At 37.3% G+C, this 15,205-nt stretch overlaps 1 protein-coding gene across 2 annotated transcripts in view; it reads left to right on the top strand.

Annotated features, from left to right (window-relative positions):
* The window catches only part of LIX1 (limb and CNS expressed 1), a 31,340-nt gene extending 19,110 nt beyond the window's left edge, over positions 1 to 12,230 (top strand). The window contains exons 3-6 of one of the 2 annotated variants that reach the window (XM_040540642.1): positions 4,587 to 4,727; positions 7,374 to 7,469; positions 9,986 to 10,063; positions 10,786 to 12,230. In XM_040540642.1, coding sequence (XP_040396576.1) covers positions 4,587 to 4,727; positions 7,374 to 7,469; positions 9,986 to 10,063; positions 10,786 to 11,046 — 576 coding nt within the window. In that variant the 3' untranslated portion in view covers positions 11,047 to 12,230. Of the gene's footprint in view, positions 1 to 4,586; positions 4,728 to 7,373; positions 7,470 to 9,985; positions 10,064 to 10,761 lie in introns of both variants that reach the window. The other variant, XM_040540641.1, reaches the window with a different exon arrangement.
* Positions 12,231 to 15,205: the final 2,975 nt, after the last annotated feature.

Below are 15,205 nucleotides of genomic sequence, written 5' to 3'. Positions count from 1 at the left end.
TGGCTGACGTAGTATTAGGGAGCTGCAGCAGTTCCTGTCCTGGATGTCAGGGTTAGGGAAGATAGCAGCAGGGCAGGAGGGACTTCCTTTTTGCCATTAAGGACAAGTGGGACTCCTTTTATTCATCCAGGTGGACACAGCTGGATAGCCAGCCCCTAGAAACAAAGGAATCACTGGAAAGACTATTGAAGCAGAGGTAGAAAACTTCACAGAGGGCAGGGGAAGTCTTCTGGGTCTGAAACGTTACGCCCAATGTTTTGGTCTAAGTGATTGCTCCACACACTTTATTGTCCAATGTCAGTTTTTTAACCTCCCTTTAAAGGCCTTTTCCTCTTTTCTCTGCATCACAGAATGGTTGAGGTTGGAAGGGACTGTCTGATCCAACTTCTGCTCAAGAAGGCCCACCAAGAGCGGGTTGCCCAGGACCATGTCCAGGCAACTTTTGAATATCTCTGTACCTGTCTGGGAAACCTATGCCAGTACTTGGAAACCTGCACAGCTGAGAAGTGCTTGTGTTCCAGACTGTGACCATTACCTCTTGTCCTGGTGCTGGGCACCACTGACAAGAGCCTGGCTCTGTCTTCTTTACACCCTCCGACCACCTCCCCACTGAGCCTCCTCTTCTCCAGACTGAGCAGTCCCAAAACTAGTTTCACTGGTTACAGGGATGATGCTTCAGTGTTTCAAGTCCTGGCAGGCACCCAGCAGAAGGGGAGGAGACAGCCAGGAGGTACCTGGCTTTGACTGTGATCCTCTAGGGTGACTTCAGGTCTTGCTGTGACTGGCAGCAGGAGGCAGGTTTTATCACAGTGCCCCAGCAGCGCAGCAGCAGTCTGCATGGAGCTGTCATGGGATTAGACGAAGCCAGAGCTGACTTGTGCACTTTGCATGTGCTCACATTGCAGGGGGTAATTGACCAGCAGAAGTGCATTTTACATACACAGGGTTTGGCCAGTAGCATTAATGCTTACAGCACCATGGCGTATGGGAGGTAAACTTGCTGTTTAAGACAGATAGCAATTATCCAAGTAGAAATGGGTTACAATGAAACATTCATGCTTTTTGAATATACTCACCTACTGAGAACAAAACTATCATCTTTAAACTAAATGTTACTTTCCTCGTTTTCTGCTTTTCAGAAGTACTGTGATGTACCTGCTTCATTGGGTCTTGCTCATTGCCAGCCATATTAGCCCAGTCAACGTCATCTTTTCCCTGTGGGGACCGAGGCTAAGGCTTTTTTATCCCTTTTCAGTTAAAATATCAAAAGTCCTAAAAAACAGCATGTTAAGAGTGGGCATGACTACCAATATTTCAGTATGTGTTATAGCACAACATCACAGAAGAAATGTCCCCTACCCTATCTTTTCTGGAGGCTGAAGCTCCTGAAGAGCTAGACCATTGGTATGGCTGGCTGTGAGATCTTCGCTGCATTTTCCACCAAAGCTTCAGCTTTGGATAATGCAAGGCTTCTTTGTAAAACTGAGCCAAAGAGTCATTGAAATCTTTGCCCTCTGAGAAAATATGTTAAGATTTTACCATTTTATTCCCCAGCAAAAATGAGCTCTAATCAGTTTAGTCCTTTTAGGACTGAGAAAATAGTATATAAATTAAAAGAAAAAAAAAATCACAGAGAAAAGTCATATGTCATCTCTTTAAAATATAATCTCCATTTTTGGTTTAGTTCTTATATCTCCCATTAAATTTAGTAAATTTTAAGTTGTTGGGTTTTTTTGTTTTGTTTTGTTTTGTTTTTTTCACTTCTTACAGATTTGTAAATCTCTTGATCTCTCAAGACTTACCATTTGCCTATAAATATATGCAGACTGCTTTTCTGGTCTTACTTAAAAGTGAATAGTATTCTTTTATATGTCATTTTACTAGTTTTCATCTGCACAAAGATGGTTTAAATCCAAATTCTTTGGCTTGGTTTATATTATAACATTTATTATTGAAATCATAAATCCATGTTCTGTTCTCAGATTTTTGGAAAACAGAGTCATGTGCAACCTGCAAGAGAATCTTTAAGCATAATGAAAGAAAAATACACAGTGATGAAAGACTTGACCTGGGCATCTTTAAACAGCTATAAAAGCATTAGATATTTTGCAAATTCAAGGAGACAGCAGCTTCTGAGAGAGCATGATAGGAATAAAATTAAAATTAAATTAAAATAAAATAAAATAAAATAAAATAAAATAAAATAAAATAAAATAAAATAAAACTCAATTTTCTTCTAGAAAACAATTTTTTGTGAATAAACTTGTAAAAAATATTATTTTAAATGGGATGGTAAAGTGGTTTTCTTTAAAATGAAAAAAAATATTTTACCATAAAATACAACAAGCATTTTAAACTTTACCATTACTTGTTTCAGAGTATTATGCTTCCATTTTCATTGCATATAATACAGTTAGCAGTTTGTTTGATGGAAACCAATGATTACATCATAATTAGAAGCCTCCCAGTAGTAAGTCAATACAGTGTATTCACACCTCTTATTAAAGTGGATAGAAGCAATCCAGCAGAATTAAATAAAAAGTTTTAGCTACTGAATATGTTAATGCCTGGAGGAATAAATAAATAATAATAGTAATAAAAAAAAAAAAAAAAAAAAGCTTGTAGAAGAATCTGTGGATATTGCTGTAACTGAACACAAAAGAGTATGCAGTTTATCATTTCAAGCATTGCAAATGAAAATGGATAACTAGTGGATGTATTAATTAAAGTAAGATAAAATCTCCAAGTACAGCACAACTTGCCAGCCATGAAGAAAGTTAAACACTCGAATTGTAAATGTGTTTATCAGTGTTTCTTGCCATCTGAAATACATTTAGGTATTTTTAAAAGTTTGCCTTCCTTCATGTCTAACAAAAATGTAATCAGGACATCTTTACAAAAATGGCTTTGGTCTTGATAACCATGGCAGGTTTTGATTTCCCCTGTTTTTTCACTCCATTCATAATATAGTAGAGGAACACAGTCACACATTGACTTAATTATATCCATAATACTTCATTTCTATATTAAGACAATTGAAATCAAATGTCAATTAGTTGTTTTGAAATACTAGGAAATTGCTGTTATAATTATTATTATTACAGTAAAATATAATATTTTTCTCAGCCCATTCCCAAATGAATTATTGTGTATACATGCAACTGGTGGGGTGGAGAGGCAGCAGCTGGAAGAATGGACAAATCAGATTTTGAGAGTGACTGCTTTTCATTGCAGCATCAGAGAAGGGCCCTGTCTGGTACTGAGTCACCAGCCAGGACAGAGCAGTAACTTAAAACAGCACAGAGCATCTGCACTCTGCTCTCCATCTTGAGTGCCTTACTTGCTTGTTCAGGTCCATACTGTTTCCCAGATTTGAGATTCCAGAAAAGTTTCACCCATTGGTCAGGTTAACATAAATCTTTGAAGGCATTTTTAAGCCTGCCTGAAAGCCCAGGGTGCAGTTTCATATGGATTTAATTCCCTGTAGTTGCTGAGACTCAGGCATTGTTGGTACTTTGATTTTTACTTTTAGCTGTCCATGGACACTATTTAGTCTTGTAAAAGCTGTGACATAATTAAAGTCTTGGGCTTGATGTAGGGTGTGTGGAAGAGTCCTGGTGACATATGTAATGCAAGAGGTTGGGCAAGATGAAGTGGGGATGTCTTCTGACCTTAGACCACAAAACTAGCAGCGTGACACTTTGTCTAGGTCACCCCACAGAGTTCATGTTTAAGAATTTCCCATACCTCCTAAGTGAAAAAATCCCAACCTTAATAAAATTATGAGCACATTGTTTGCTTGTTGAAAGAGCTAAGAATTTTTCATACCTTATTACAAAACCAAAGAAATTTAACATGAGCTGGAACGTCTGAAGATTAGACTAAATTAGTGAGTAGCCCCCTGTAAGACGTGCAAGGACAGCAGGTACCAGCAGCTGGTAACACAAGCAGCTGCTAGTTTAAGGAGCTCTGCAGCAAGGTGGAGTGAACAGAGGGTGACAACTTTGTTACAAAGTTGTCCCTTTCCAGTGGTCAGACCTCCTCAAAATTCCTCGCACGGTATATTTGGCTTAAAAGAAGCAAAGCACAGAATCACCAAGAAATCCAGTGTGACTCTACTTTACAGATGGCAAAGCAGACTCTTGTTCTGAAGAAAAAACAAAACAAAACAAAACAAAAAAATAAGATGCATTTTCACTGGAATATTTTTTTGAAATTTAATTCACTCCCAACATGGCTGTAGGTAGAAAGTTTGATAAGCAGTAAATTAATGCAGTAACTATTTCAGTAACTATTTACAAATTCAATTAAAAGCTTACAAAAATTACAGAATTTTGATAAAATAAATTAATATTTACTTAAGCCAACAAATTTTATGAAAATTTATGGTAAAGCTCTTTCCTGCTTGAAGTGTTGGTTTTCAGAAGTCAGATTTTGTGAGAAAAGCAATTAATAAGTAGTAGAAATCATTTAAAAAAAAAATCTAATTTATCTTTCTGGTACTGAAAGACAAAAACCACACATAAATGCAATGGGAAATACAGACTACGCCTGAGACCTGCAAAATTATTTATGTGCTTTTTCAGAGCTGCTTAAGCAGAGCAGAAGCAAGGCGAGATGCTGCAAAAGTGGCTCTCATCAACTCTCTCTTCAATGAACTTCCCTGTCGCAGGATCACAAAGGAATTCATCATAGAAAGTGTTCGGGAGGCTGTTTCCTCAACCAGTGTAAGTACAAAAAGAATAATAAAATAAATCAGGAGAGAAAAAACAAGTGAACGTATGTATGATCTTGTAGATCATCAAATCAAAGTTTCACGTAGCCTACTATCTCTTCTCTACCAATGATCAACAGATAGCGCGTGAGAAGAGTGTTAATGAATGAAATATACATTATTATTATTCTCCAAAACTAGTGGATTTTCACCAGCCAACAAATAAGGTTTTAGTGATTTTTTTCACCTTTGTGGTACTAAAGATTGTCCAAGTCAATTTTATGTTTAATATAGTCGTATTAAAACATCATTTTTGAAAAGCTGTGTTAGTCCTTAAAGTCTGCTCATGGTTTGTTTTCTCTGGTATACCTAGATAAAATATTTACAGTTAAAAAAAAATATTTACAGTTTACAACAGTACAATGTAGCAAGTATCATCTGAGGGTATTAGAAATCTTTTAAAATGAAAATATTGATTTGCTAAAAGGCATGTATCATAGATTAAGGAAAGATTAACTGATTTTCTCATATGTTTGCAGAAGACATTTTTGATAATAAATGTGGAAGAGATATTTAAAACTTTAGAAGCATCACTATTGTATTTTGTGACATGATCTGTAGTGTTCACCTTCTGAGCAGAAAGTGTTGTAGTCCCTCATGAGATGTACTTGGGGAACGATATAGAAACAGATGAGTGTAAGGAGGTCTGGTCTGTATCTGTTTTACAGATGAAAGAATGTTTTTCTTTTCCAGTATTGTGAATTTTATACATTTTAGAGGGACAAAAATCCATAAAAGTTAGGAAAAATAGAGCATGATTTATTTGCGTATGCAATTTAAAGGGAGTTTTGATTCAAGTAATTTATCATTTTTTATGGAAATTTTTGAGGTAAAAGGTTATATGCTTCACTGAGTTCTGCTTGGATTTCCTTAGGGATATTTAAAAGCCAGCATAAATATTGCAGAAGTGGTGTGTTAACGCTACAGCATCCAAAAGCCATAAATTTACTTGCAGTTCAGTGGAACCATATTGGGTAGAAATCTGTTTAACTTTCTTAAGTTGCCATTGAACACCTGGGGTTATGCAAAGGAATCTGTCCAAAATTATCTCATTCCTTTTTCTAGGTTTTCCCCTACAAAAGAGAGGGGAGAGAACGAATTTAAGTGAAACTCAGCCCCTTGCTCTACCTGGCTAATTCATACAGCTTTTGAATTATATTGAAAAATTAAATGTAAAACTATGGACCATGTCATCATGCTTCATCAGTATGGTCATAGATATACTTTATTAAATGTACTCATTCTATAGACGTACATTATGAGATACGAAACCTACACAGTCAGCATTTGGCTATTAGTATTTGGGTACTATTTGGGTACTAAGAATTTCTTAGATGCCTGAAACTAGACAGAACTGATTTAATTGAAGGGACATTTTGTTGACTCACCTCAAACTGTTATACTTAAGGCTTTAGATGGATGAGCAACATTACCACAGAGATTAGTAAATCCTGGAGCCAGGAGATGACTCTCCTATCAATAGAGCACTGGGACTTCAAAGATCAGTTAAAGGGCAGCAGGGCATTAACATAAGAACATTATATACTGCTGAGCCACCAATCACTGTCAGATTATTTCAGAAGTGCTCAGGAGGTTTGCTTTGGTTTATAAGAAAAACCAAGAACTGCTTCAAAAATCTAGTCCCTCATTATAGTCCCATTACAGTCAATTTATGTTAGGGCTGTCAAAGCAAGAGAGTATTTTATCTTTTTGACTGAGGAGGGAAAAACAAGTCTGGACAGAACAATAACAGATTGTTTCCCTTTCTTTTCTGCATCTTTTCCTTCCCCAGTCTCATATTTCCTTTTGTCTTTACACCTAGTATAAGCCTTTGTAGGAGCTCCAGGATGACCAGTTACTTCACCTATACAATTTTTCTTTTTGTAGAGAAATTAAAGCTTCCTAATGGCCTTTTTTCTCTCAAAATTATATGTCTTCTTTACAATAATGCCAGCCTTTTTTGGGGGAGTAGAAATAATCAGACTAGTGGCAGCCTGGCTAGACAGAAATGAAAGAATTCTTGAGCAGGTAGTGTGAAAATCACACCCACGACGAAGGGCACATCAGATAAACTATAAATATATCAGCAGAAAAAATATTTAAGGGTCAGTAGGAGCTGCATTGGAGGCTAGCTAGGGAAGCCTCTGGAGTGCTAAATGCTTACTGCAAAGTAAACATTAAAGCATTTCTGGTTAATCCCACAATTTCTTTCCTCCTACCAGTGACCAACAGGTCATTAGGCACTTTAGCACTCTGATTTTCTGTCACTCTGGGAAGACCCAGAAACATGTGAAGGCATTGAAATCTCTAATGCTAAATTCGTCAGTGTTTAAAGAGAAAGAAACCAGAGTTTACCAGTTGCCAGGGTCATTTCACAGTAATCAGATGGTACACAAAACGTTGGTGAAAGCAATAACATCCAAGGTAACTATGATTTACAAAAACAGACTCCCAAACAGTTTGCTGGGGAAAGGAATGGAGGGGCATTAAAAATGACTCAGGATTGCAGGAATAAAACATGTTAATAACTATAAAATATACATCACATCAAAAAGCAACCACTTGCATTCTAATCACATTCTCTTGTTTCTTCCCTAAGGGTAACCTAAAGGATGCTGATGACCCCAGTACTAGTATTGGAGCCTATCATTACATGCTAGAGTCAAACATTGGAAAGACAATGCTGGAATTTCAGGTATCAGGATAACAGTGCGGCTTCTGCATCATTCACAGCTGAATGAAGCAACTTAATTTCATTACTAATATCTAAAAGAACAATAAAATGCGCTCTTTTATTCCACATCCTGATGAAAAAAATGAAGATAAATATATATAATTTGAGAAAATATTCTGGACACTAACCTTATACTAGATGTATACTGGACTGGTGCATCCTAGTGAGAGAGCACCTGACTTCCTGCACTGGAATTTGAAAGAGAACCTAGAAATACTGTAGGAAGTGGTTGAGTCACCATCCCCGGAGGTCTTTAAGAGACATTTAGATGTTGAGCTTAGTGATATGGTTTAGTGGAGGACTTGTTAGTGTTAGGTCAGAGGTTGGACTGGGTGATCTTGGAGGTCTCTTCCAACCTAGACGATTCTGTGATTCTGTGAATATGGGTGAATAAATTGTCACACAGGGCCTAATGTAACATCTAAGGGCAAATATTCTTGTAATTCTGGTCATTTCAATGGAATGTTGACCACTTCTGATCCTCTGTCAGAGCCTTTTCAAAATTTTACACCAATTGAAAAAACCTTTCAGAACTGAAAAAAACACTTCAGAAAAGACTATCAAGACAATATCAAAATATCAATATCAAATATCAAGACAATAACAAAATCTCCAGTTGCTTTTTTGCAGTTTTCTAAGTTAACCAAACCATACGTAAAACCTCCATCCACAAACAGTTATTTCATATAGGTACCAATGTAGGTACATATTTCTATGTTTGCTTTTCCTCCATTTGATGAAGTATGAATTGGGGTGAAGTCATATAAACCTTAAACAGCCTGCAATATACTGTAAAGTTTTGCTTGAGGTTAACGAATAACACAAGGTAACCGGAAGTAGGTGCTATGTTATGGGGGGCCATTCTGCTTCACCTTACTGCTGCAAGCAAGACACAGCCGCACACAAATTTCAAATGAGTGGAGAGGGGGAGCAAATTTGGGAAAATAGTATGAATATTCCTAGAGCATGCCCATTTTGCACTGCATTTTTGCAGAAGCCTATGCATTCTAGCTGAGTTATAAGTAACATTTCATTGTGGCATATCTAACCCAGAGTGAAAAATGTCATCAAGGGAAAAGCTGCCCTATTTATTTAATATCATAAATAAAGATACTGCACTGGAAATCATATACTTTCAGGAGAGTCGCTGTGGCTTAAGTTACATCCTTCTGATGTCCAATCTTACTCCTTCTCCCATTCCCAAGATGCACTTCATGCAGGGGTGGAAGCCAACAGGAATTTGAGAAATGACTTTAAAAAATCAGGCTTTGAGAAAGAACACACTCAAAATGCAACCACATTTAAAGGAGTAATATGCTGTGGCCTACAAGAAGAGAGTTTTGTGAAAGAAAATATGTTTATAAATCCAAATCCAAAATTATCCTAATTAAAATTTAGAGTCTTTTCCTCACCACTTTGACAAGTAAGACAAGAAGCTTTGAGTGACTCGTGGTGAATGGAGTTAAATCCATTTGGAGGCCAGTCACTATTGGTGTCCCCTAGGGTTCAGTACTGGTGTCAGTTCTCTTCAATACCTTTATCAATGATCTGGATGAGGGGATCGAGTACACCCTCAGTAATTTCCCAGTAATTTCCATCTCAGTAATTTTACCACATCACAATGAAGGTTAGAAAGTAAGTAATTTAAAGCTCTAAATACCACAGCACTATGATTACAGACAAGGTTGTAGTGGTCACCTAAAAGCAAGTAAGAGCTTCTTTGCAGATCAATCTTAAATCTATATTGCTTAGAATATGATTATGGGTGGCCATCGTGCGTGCCTGCAAGTAATTGCAGTCCTGGAAACCTCGCATGTTTCACAGCAGGCCCCTGAATGTACACAGTTGTTTAAAGCTTCCAGTGTGGAAAGAGCAGGTGTCTCCCTTTTTGATTCAGGATCCTCAGGCAAAACATTCCTTTGCATGTAAAACGCCGCCCGCTTGGCGGTCACATTTTTTAATTGACTGCACATCCTGCATATGTGTGAAAACGTAACAGCCTGCTCAGATGTAGGAGATCTAGACCCCCCAAAGATTTAACTATCTGGGAGATAAATCCCTCAGTTTTAAACATTTACATCCCTCATCCCCACCACCAAATCTGGCTTTTCAGTGCTGAGCTGCACTGTCTGATTCCTCCACAAGCCTAGGAGGATAGCCTAAAACTTAGTAGCATGGTTTAGTGGTGGACTTGTCAGTACAAGGTTAAAGCTTGGACTAGATGATCTTGGAGGTCTTTTCCAACCTGAATGACTCTATGATTCCATGATTTTTAGTACTCTATTTGCATCAAAAGAAGAAGTCAGCTCCCTGGCTATAAGCCTTTCATTTTAACTTCTAATGGGATTTGGATTAATATTATTCCTTTATGTCATCACCTTTAAACACCAAATCTGCTCTATTTCTTTTTTCTCTTAAGTGAAAAGGTGTGTTTTTCAAAAATTTCAATCTGTAATCAGTATGCTTCCATTTTGCAGGAGCTGATGATTGTCTTTCAGCTTCTACACTGGAACGGAAGCCTTAAAGCCCTTCGTGAAACAAAGTGCTCCCGGCAGGTATGACATAACTAACATCTAAAAGTTGGCTGTGTGAGTGGGTAACTACCTGAGGTTAAAATATGTAAATCTATATACTTTCTGAAGTTCTGAATTAATGTATTTTTACTTTATTTTGATATAAGCAGGACTTCAGACAAAGCTAAATTTTAAAATACATTTACATGTTCTGTATTTGTCCCTTGTTATCACTGCAAGAAGCCCTGGACTATTTTCAGTTTTATCTATCAAGAAACAGGTAGAAAATTGACTGGAGAAAAACTGTTACCCCAGCATGGTTTGACTTCCATTTTTGGGAAAACATTTGTAAATGCATTAGATTGAAAAATTTCAAGACATTTTTTAACTTCCGAAATTAAGTTTTGTACTGTACTACAATCTACAGAAAAATATGCATTCGGAGTTTTCCAAAGGGAAGAAAATTACTTTTAGCATTTAAAAAGTCACCTCTCTTCAAGAAAAATCATAGGCAAATTTAGTTCCATCTTAATATTTTAAGCCTCTTATAAAGTAATTCAACATTTGATGGACATTTTATTCCCTTGTAGTGATCAGCTTATTAAAGATGTATAGAATGTTACAAAAGGATTGCTGTGTAATTTTTGCCCAGCTGAATTGTTCTTGAGGAAACTGTTGGGAAAAAAAAATAAAAAATTGTAACTAACTTCCATATCTGTTGTTACTTTCCTGAATAATAGGAAGTAATTTCCTACTATTCCCAGTATTCCTTAGATGAAAAGATGAGAAGTCACATGGCCCTGGACTGGATTATGAAGGAGCAAGAATCTCCAGGAATTATTTCCCAAGAGCTGCAAGTGGCTCTTAGGGAACTGGAGGAAGTCAGGAAAGCCGGGCAAGAACTGAGGTTCTACAAAGAAAAGAAAGAAATACTGAGCTTAGCACTGAGTCAGATCTACAGCGATCAAGTTATCACTTCTTCATGGGATGATCAAATGAGCTTGGCCCTACATGGCTACCAGTAACCTTGAAGAAGGTGTTTGACTTCAAACTGTAACATATTTGTCTAGGTTGAAAATACCCCATGTGTAAATTGGTAACATTCTTTTCCATGGACGTTTTAATTTCTGTATCTAAAAGCACTGATGTCTTTTTTGGTTTTCATTTTTATTTGGTGGATAGAAATATTCTTCAGGTCACACCGAAGCTACCACGAATATTCGATGTAGTACTGGTACTAAGATATATGTAAACCTAAATGGAGACAAACCACAGAAAGGTTTTCTGGTACTCTGGATTTTGAGTTCTGCAAAAAGGCTCTATATTCTCTTTACTGAAGATGTAAAATTGTTGTCAGAAACCTACAGACTGTTAGCAATAAAAGACAAAAAGGGCAGTTTAGGCACTGGTGCCTTTTTACTCTCAGACTCCTTCACAGCATCTGTGTGTCCTCTTGGCAGTGTTGAAGTTCATTTATTCTGTTTATTCAAGGGTAGCAAGAATCTTCCAAGCAGAAAAAAAAAAAAAAAGTTGCACACAACTATTACTCCGGATTCGATGTGCTTCAAAACACTGTTGCAGCCAACAAGATGTTACAAAGCTGTAAAAACATAAAGATAAGCAAAAATTAGTAGAGTATGGACAAAAAATGGTATGTGGTAATAGTCTGTCAATCAGACTTTTTCTTTATCTGCCTTTTCAAAGAGATTTGACTTACTTGCACTGCAACAAATGCCTACTGAGATTCAAGATCTTTCCTTTCCCCTTTCTGACTGTGAACATAATTCCTCTGCCAGAAGGTGCTGCTCCTGGAGCAAAGTCAGCAGCGTATGACTGCATCAGGCAAGGGCTCATAATAGCCGGCATGTTATTTTAGCAGATGATGAAGGCAGAAAGGTGCTAAGACACTGGACAACTAATCTGAGCTAATTTCTTTCTAATTCTGCTTCCCAGAAGCTTCTGCCAGAAGAATGGACACCTGGCAGAGCTGTAATTTAAATCAACCCAGTAGTATCAGAAGTAATTTGTAGCATTATTACAATCTATTTTGAACGTTGCATATTGTCACATAAAAGAGCCAAATAGTTCAACTGGAAGAGAAACAGGCTGGGAAAAAAACATTTTTGTCCCTTGTGGAAGTGGGCACACAACTATGTCACGTCTCATATTAAAAAAAAAAAAAAAAAAAAAAAAAAAAAGCAAGGAAACAGGTCAGCAGTAATAATCCTGCTGCAAAACTGTTCACACCACTGCTAGGGAAGTGGTCAGCAGTAACAATTCTGATGCAGAAGTATGCACTCCACTGCTAGCGAGAGGATGTGGGAAGACTGTACAGTACAGATGCCTAGCACAGGGGGAGCTAAGCTGCCTTTAGAGCCTACCTACGGAAATCACAGCTTGAAAAGGAACAGGAGTAGTGCAGAATTTGAGAAAATTGTGATGGAATTTTATTTCTGAAGGAAGAAAAACAGACATTGCTGTGTTCCTCCCCGCCTCCCCCTTCTTGTCTACTGTACATGAATTTTCCAGAGGAAAGAAAAGAAAGCAGCCTCCCTCCACAGCAATCTGAGATCTCTGCCTAACCTGATAGTGGCATGGACTTTAAGAGTCTCGGATTCTTTCTTTATGGCCACTGAGGAGGGAAGAATCTTAATTTATTGGCAGGAACCAACAAGTCCCAAGAACAGAAAATCATTTTGAAGCAATATTATTATGTAGGATGAAAAATGGGAAAAAAAATGGATATTGAGCAATATACTAGTTAATAGGAAACTTCAATTTTTTCTTCCTTTTGAATGACACATCAAAAGAGTGTACACAGCTGGCTGACTCTATTACTCAAAAACCACGTTTTATTAACTGGAGGAGTAACTTTTTCTGACTTCTAATACTTTGACAGGACTGTTTTAAACACACTCCTCTTTCAGGACATTCCAAATATACAACATTAAAGTGAAAACAATTTTCACATTGCATCAACAGGTTATACATACTGCCTTGTGCATTTAGGTTGAGTAATTTATGTAATGGTTTGTCTCCCATCAATGCAGTATCTAAATTATTTAAAACAGCAGATTATACACAAAGTACTGAGAAAAAAAAAAAAAAAAGGATTTCTGTTTGTTGATCTGATGAAGAAATAAACAATTACACTACAATGGACTGACTGATATTTCACCATTCAAGCTTTATTTTTCCTATTAGCTACTTCAGCTCTAAGGATTTCTACATAAATCAACGCATCAACATACAGACAAATAAGTCAGAAGCCACATCCCAGCTCTCTGTGCACTCTGAGCTAATGGGAAGACACAAACTAGAGGCTGCCTTTGCCAGGTTGCATTTAACAAGTACTGCCTACTTTCCCATTTGCACTATCCTCACCTCACTCCTGTCTCTCCTCATCATATTTTTATCTTAATATAAGCCTTAGCACGAGATGAGCCCAGATGTGGTCAGCACAAACTATGCTCAGGTACCTGGCAGAAGATAAGTGAAATGTTCCTTTGGATTACATGCTGTACATGTAGCATGGATTACACTGGCATTACCCTCAATAGATACATAGACACCTGCAATTTCTGGAAGTAACTATGTGTTGAGGGAACCAGACTCCATCCCAACTTTTCTGTAACAAAATACACCCATTTGCCAGCTGTTGGGAAGATGTATAGTCATCTTACTGTGCAACCACATCATTCCTTCAGAGGGACACTCAGATAAAGGATGCTTTGAAATTTCATAGAAAAAAATTCCTGTTCAGGGCAGCTGAGAAGCAAAGGTTATTGTAGTTTCTAATACGAGCCCTCTGAAGTGTTGCCCCTCTTGCTCTTTATCTTAAATTCTTAGCTACTTGAGGAGAGAATGGTACATGTGTATTTCATCTGTTTACATCACAAAGAGATGAAGTTGTATCAGGAGATGTAATGCCGTGAACACAGTGGAATGCGTCCAGAAAGTTCAGAAGTGATGACAAAAGTTTGCTAAATAAACAGGCAGACAGGGAAAACCAGAATCCTTTGACCCCAGACGCACACTCCTGTCAGGAAGCTTGTATCATTTACTTTGGATTAAAATTGGCAGAGAAGGCTTTCCCACCAGGCTATTTCACCATCTGTTTGTGAAAATATCCAGAGTATTTTTGCCTTCACCCTCTTAAAGAGAGGTATATGGAAGCTCTGCTTTGCCACATTTATCCTAGGTATTGCTGTTCCCACACACATTAAAAGATGGATTTTCAGGACCAAAACAGTGGCCTGAAAGAGGAAAAAAAGAAAATCGGTGTAAATGTTGTTGCTCACGGTAAGATGCAGCAGTTTACTGTGCCTTAAAACTTAGCTTTATTTTTGGTATATCCCAGTTAGTGCAATATTAACAACAAAGAACAACTGTGGAAAAAAAAAAAAAAAAAGCCAAACACTTTGAACACATTGGATTTAACAATCTCTTAGACATTTGACAACAGAGGTTGCCAAAAGCAGACACCAGGCTTTTGCTGACTTTGTTCAGATGAATGTTCACTACTGTCATCTACAACCTCAATCCTTTTCAAAGGAAAACACTGTGTAAGACTGACTGATGATCTCATCTCAATGAAACCAAAACTCTGGGCATATTTGATAATGTACCAAGTCACTGTCACTAAACTTGGAGCACCTGAGCCTGTTCCTCCCAGTCTTAGATTCATTAACCTTATCTCTCTCCCCACTCCGCCCCCCCCCTTTTTTTTTTTTCTTGAAGTTTATTCTTTGTTTTCTGTTGGTCAAGGTATTTCCTAATTTAAAGGAACAAGTAAGTAGGGGAAAAGGTATGTAAATCACAATTATTTGTACTCTCTTTGTGTGTACTTATTGTATTAATCTTTTAATTATAGCTGAGCTTTAAAATTACATATTAAGCCAGATTCTTCCTCCTCATGTTAAAGTGCCCTGGTTGTAAGATATAAGACATTGGCTTTTTCACTCTTCCGCACATGTAATTTTAGCTCTGCCCTTTATATGCATCACTTCTATTCACAACTTCTCCACAGCTTTGAGTTCCTGTATGACACTTCCTGCAAATCATGTATGGAGAAGTACATAGTAAACTCTAACTGTTTGGTAGGAAATATAGATATAAAACCAGGAATTATTTCCTGTGATCTGGAGGCCAGTTAGATTCACAGCCTACTTGGTTATGACAGCT

Source organism: Cygnus olor, chromosome Z, assembly GCF_009769625.2.
Source record: "Cygnus olor isolate bCygOlo1 chromosome Z, bCygOlo1.pri.v2, whole genome shotgun sequence".
Lineage (NCBI taxonomy): Eukaryota > Metazoa > Chordata > Aves > Anseriformes > Anatidae > Cygnus > Cygnus olor.
The sequence above is the reverse complement of the archived record's forward strand: the minus strand, read 5'-3'. Positions and strand labels throughout refer to the sequence as shown.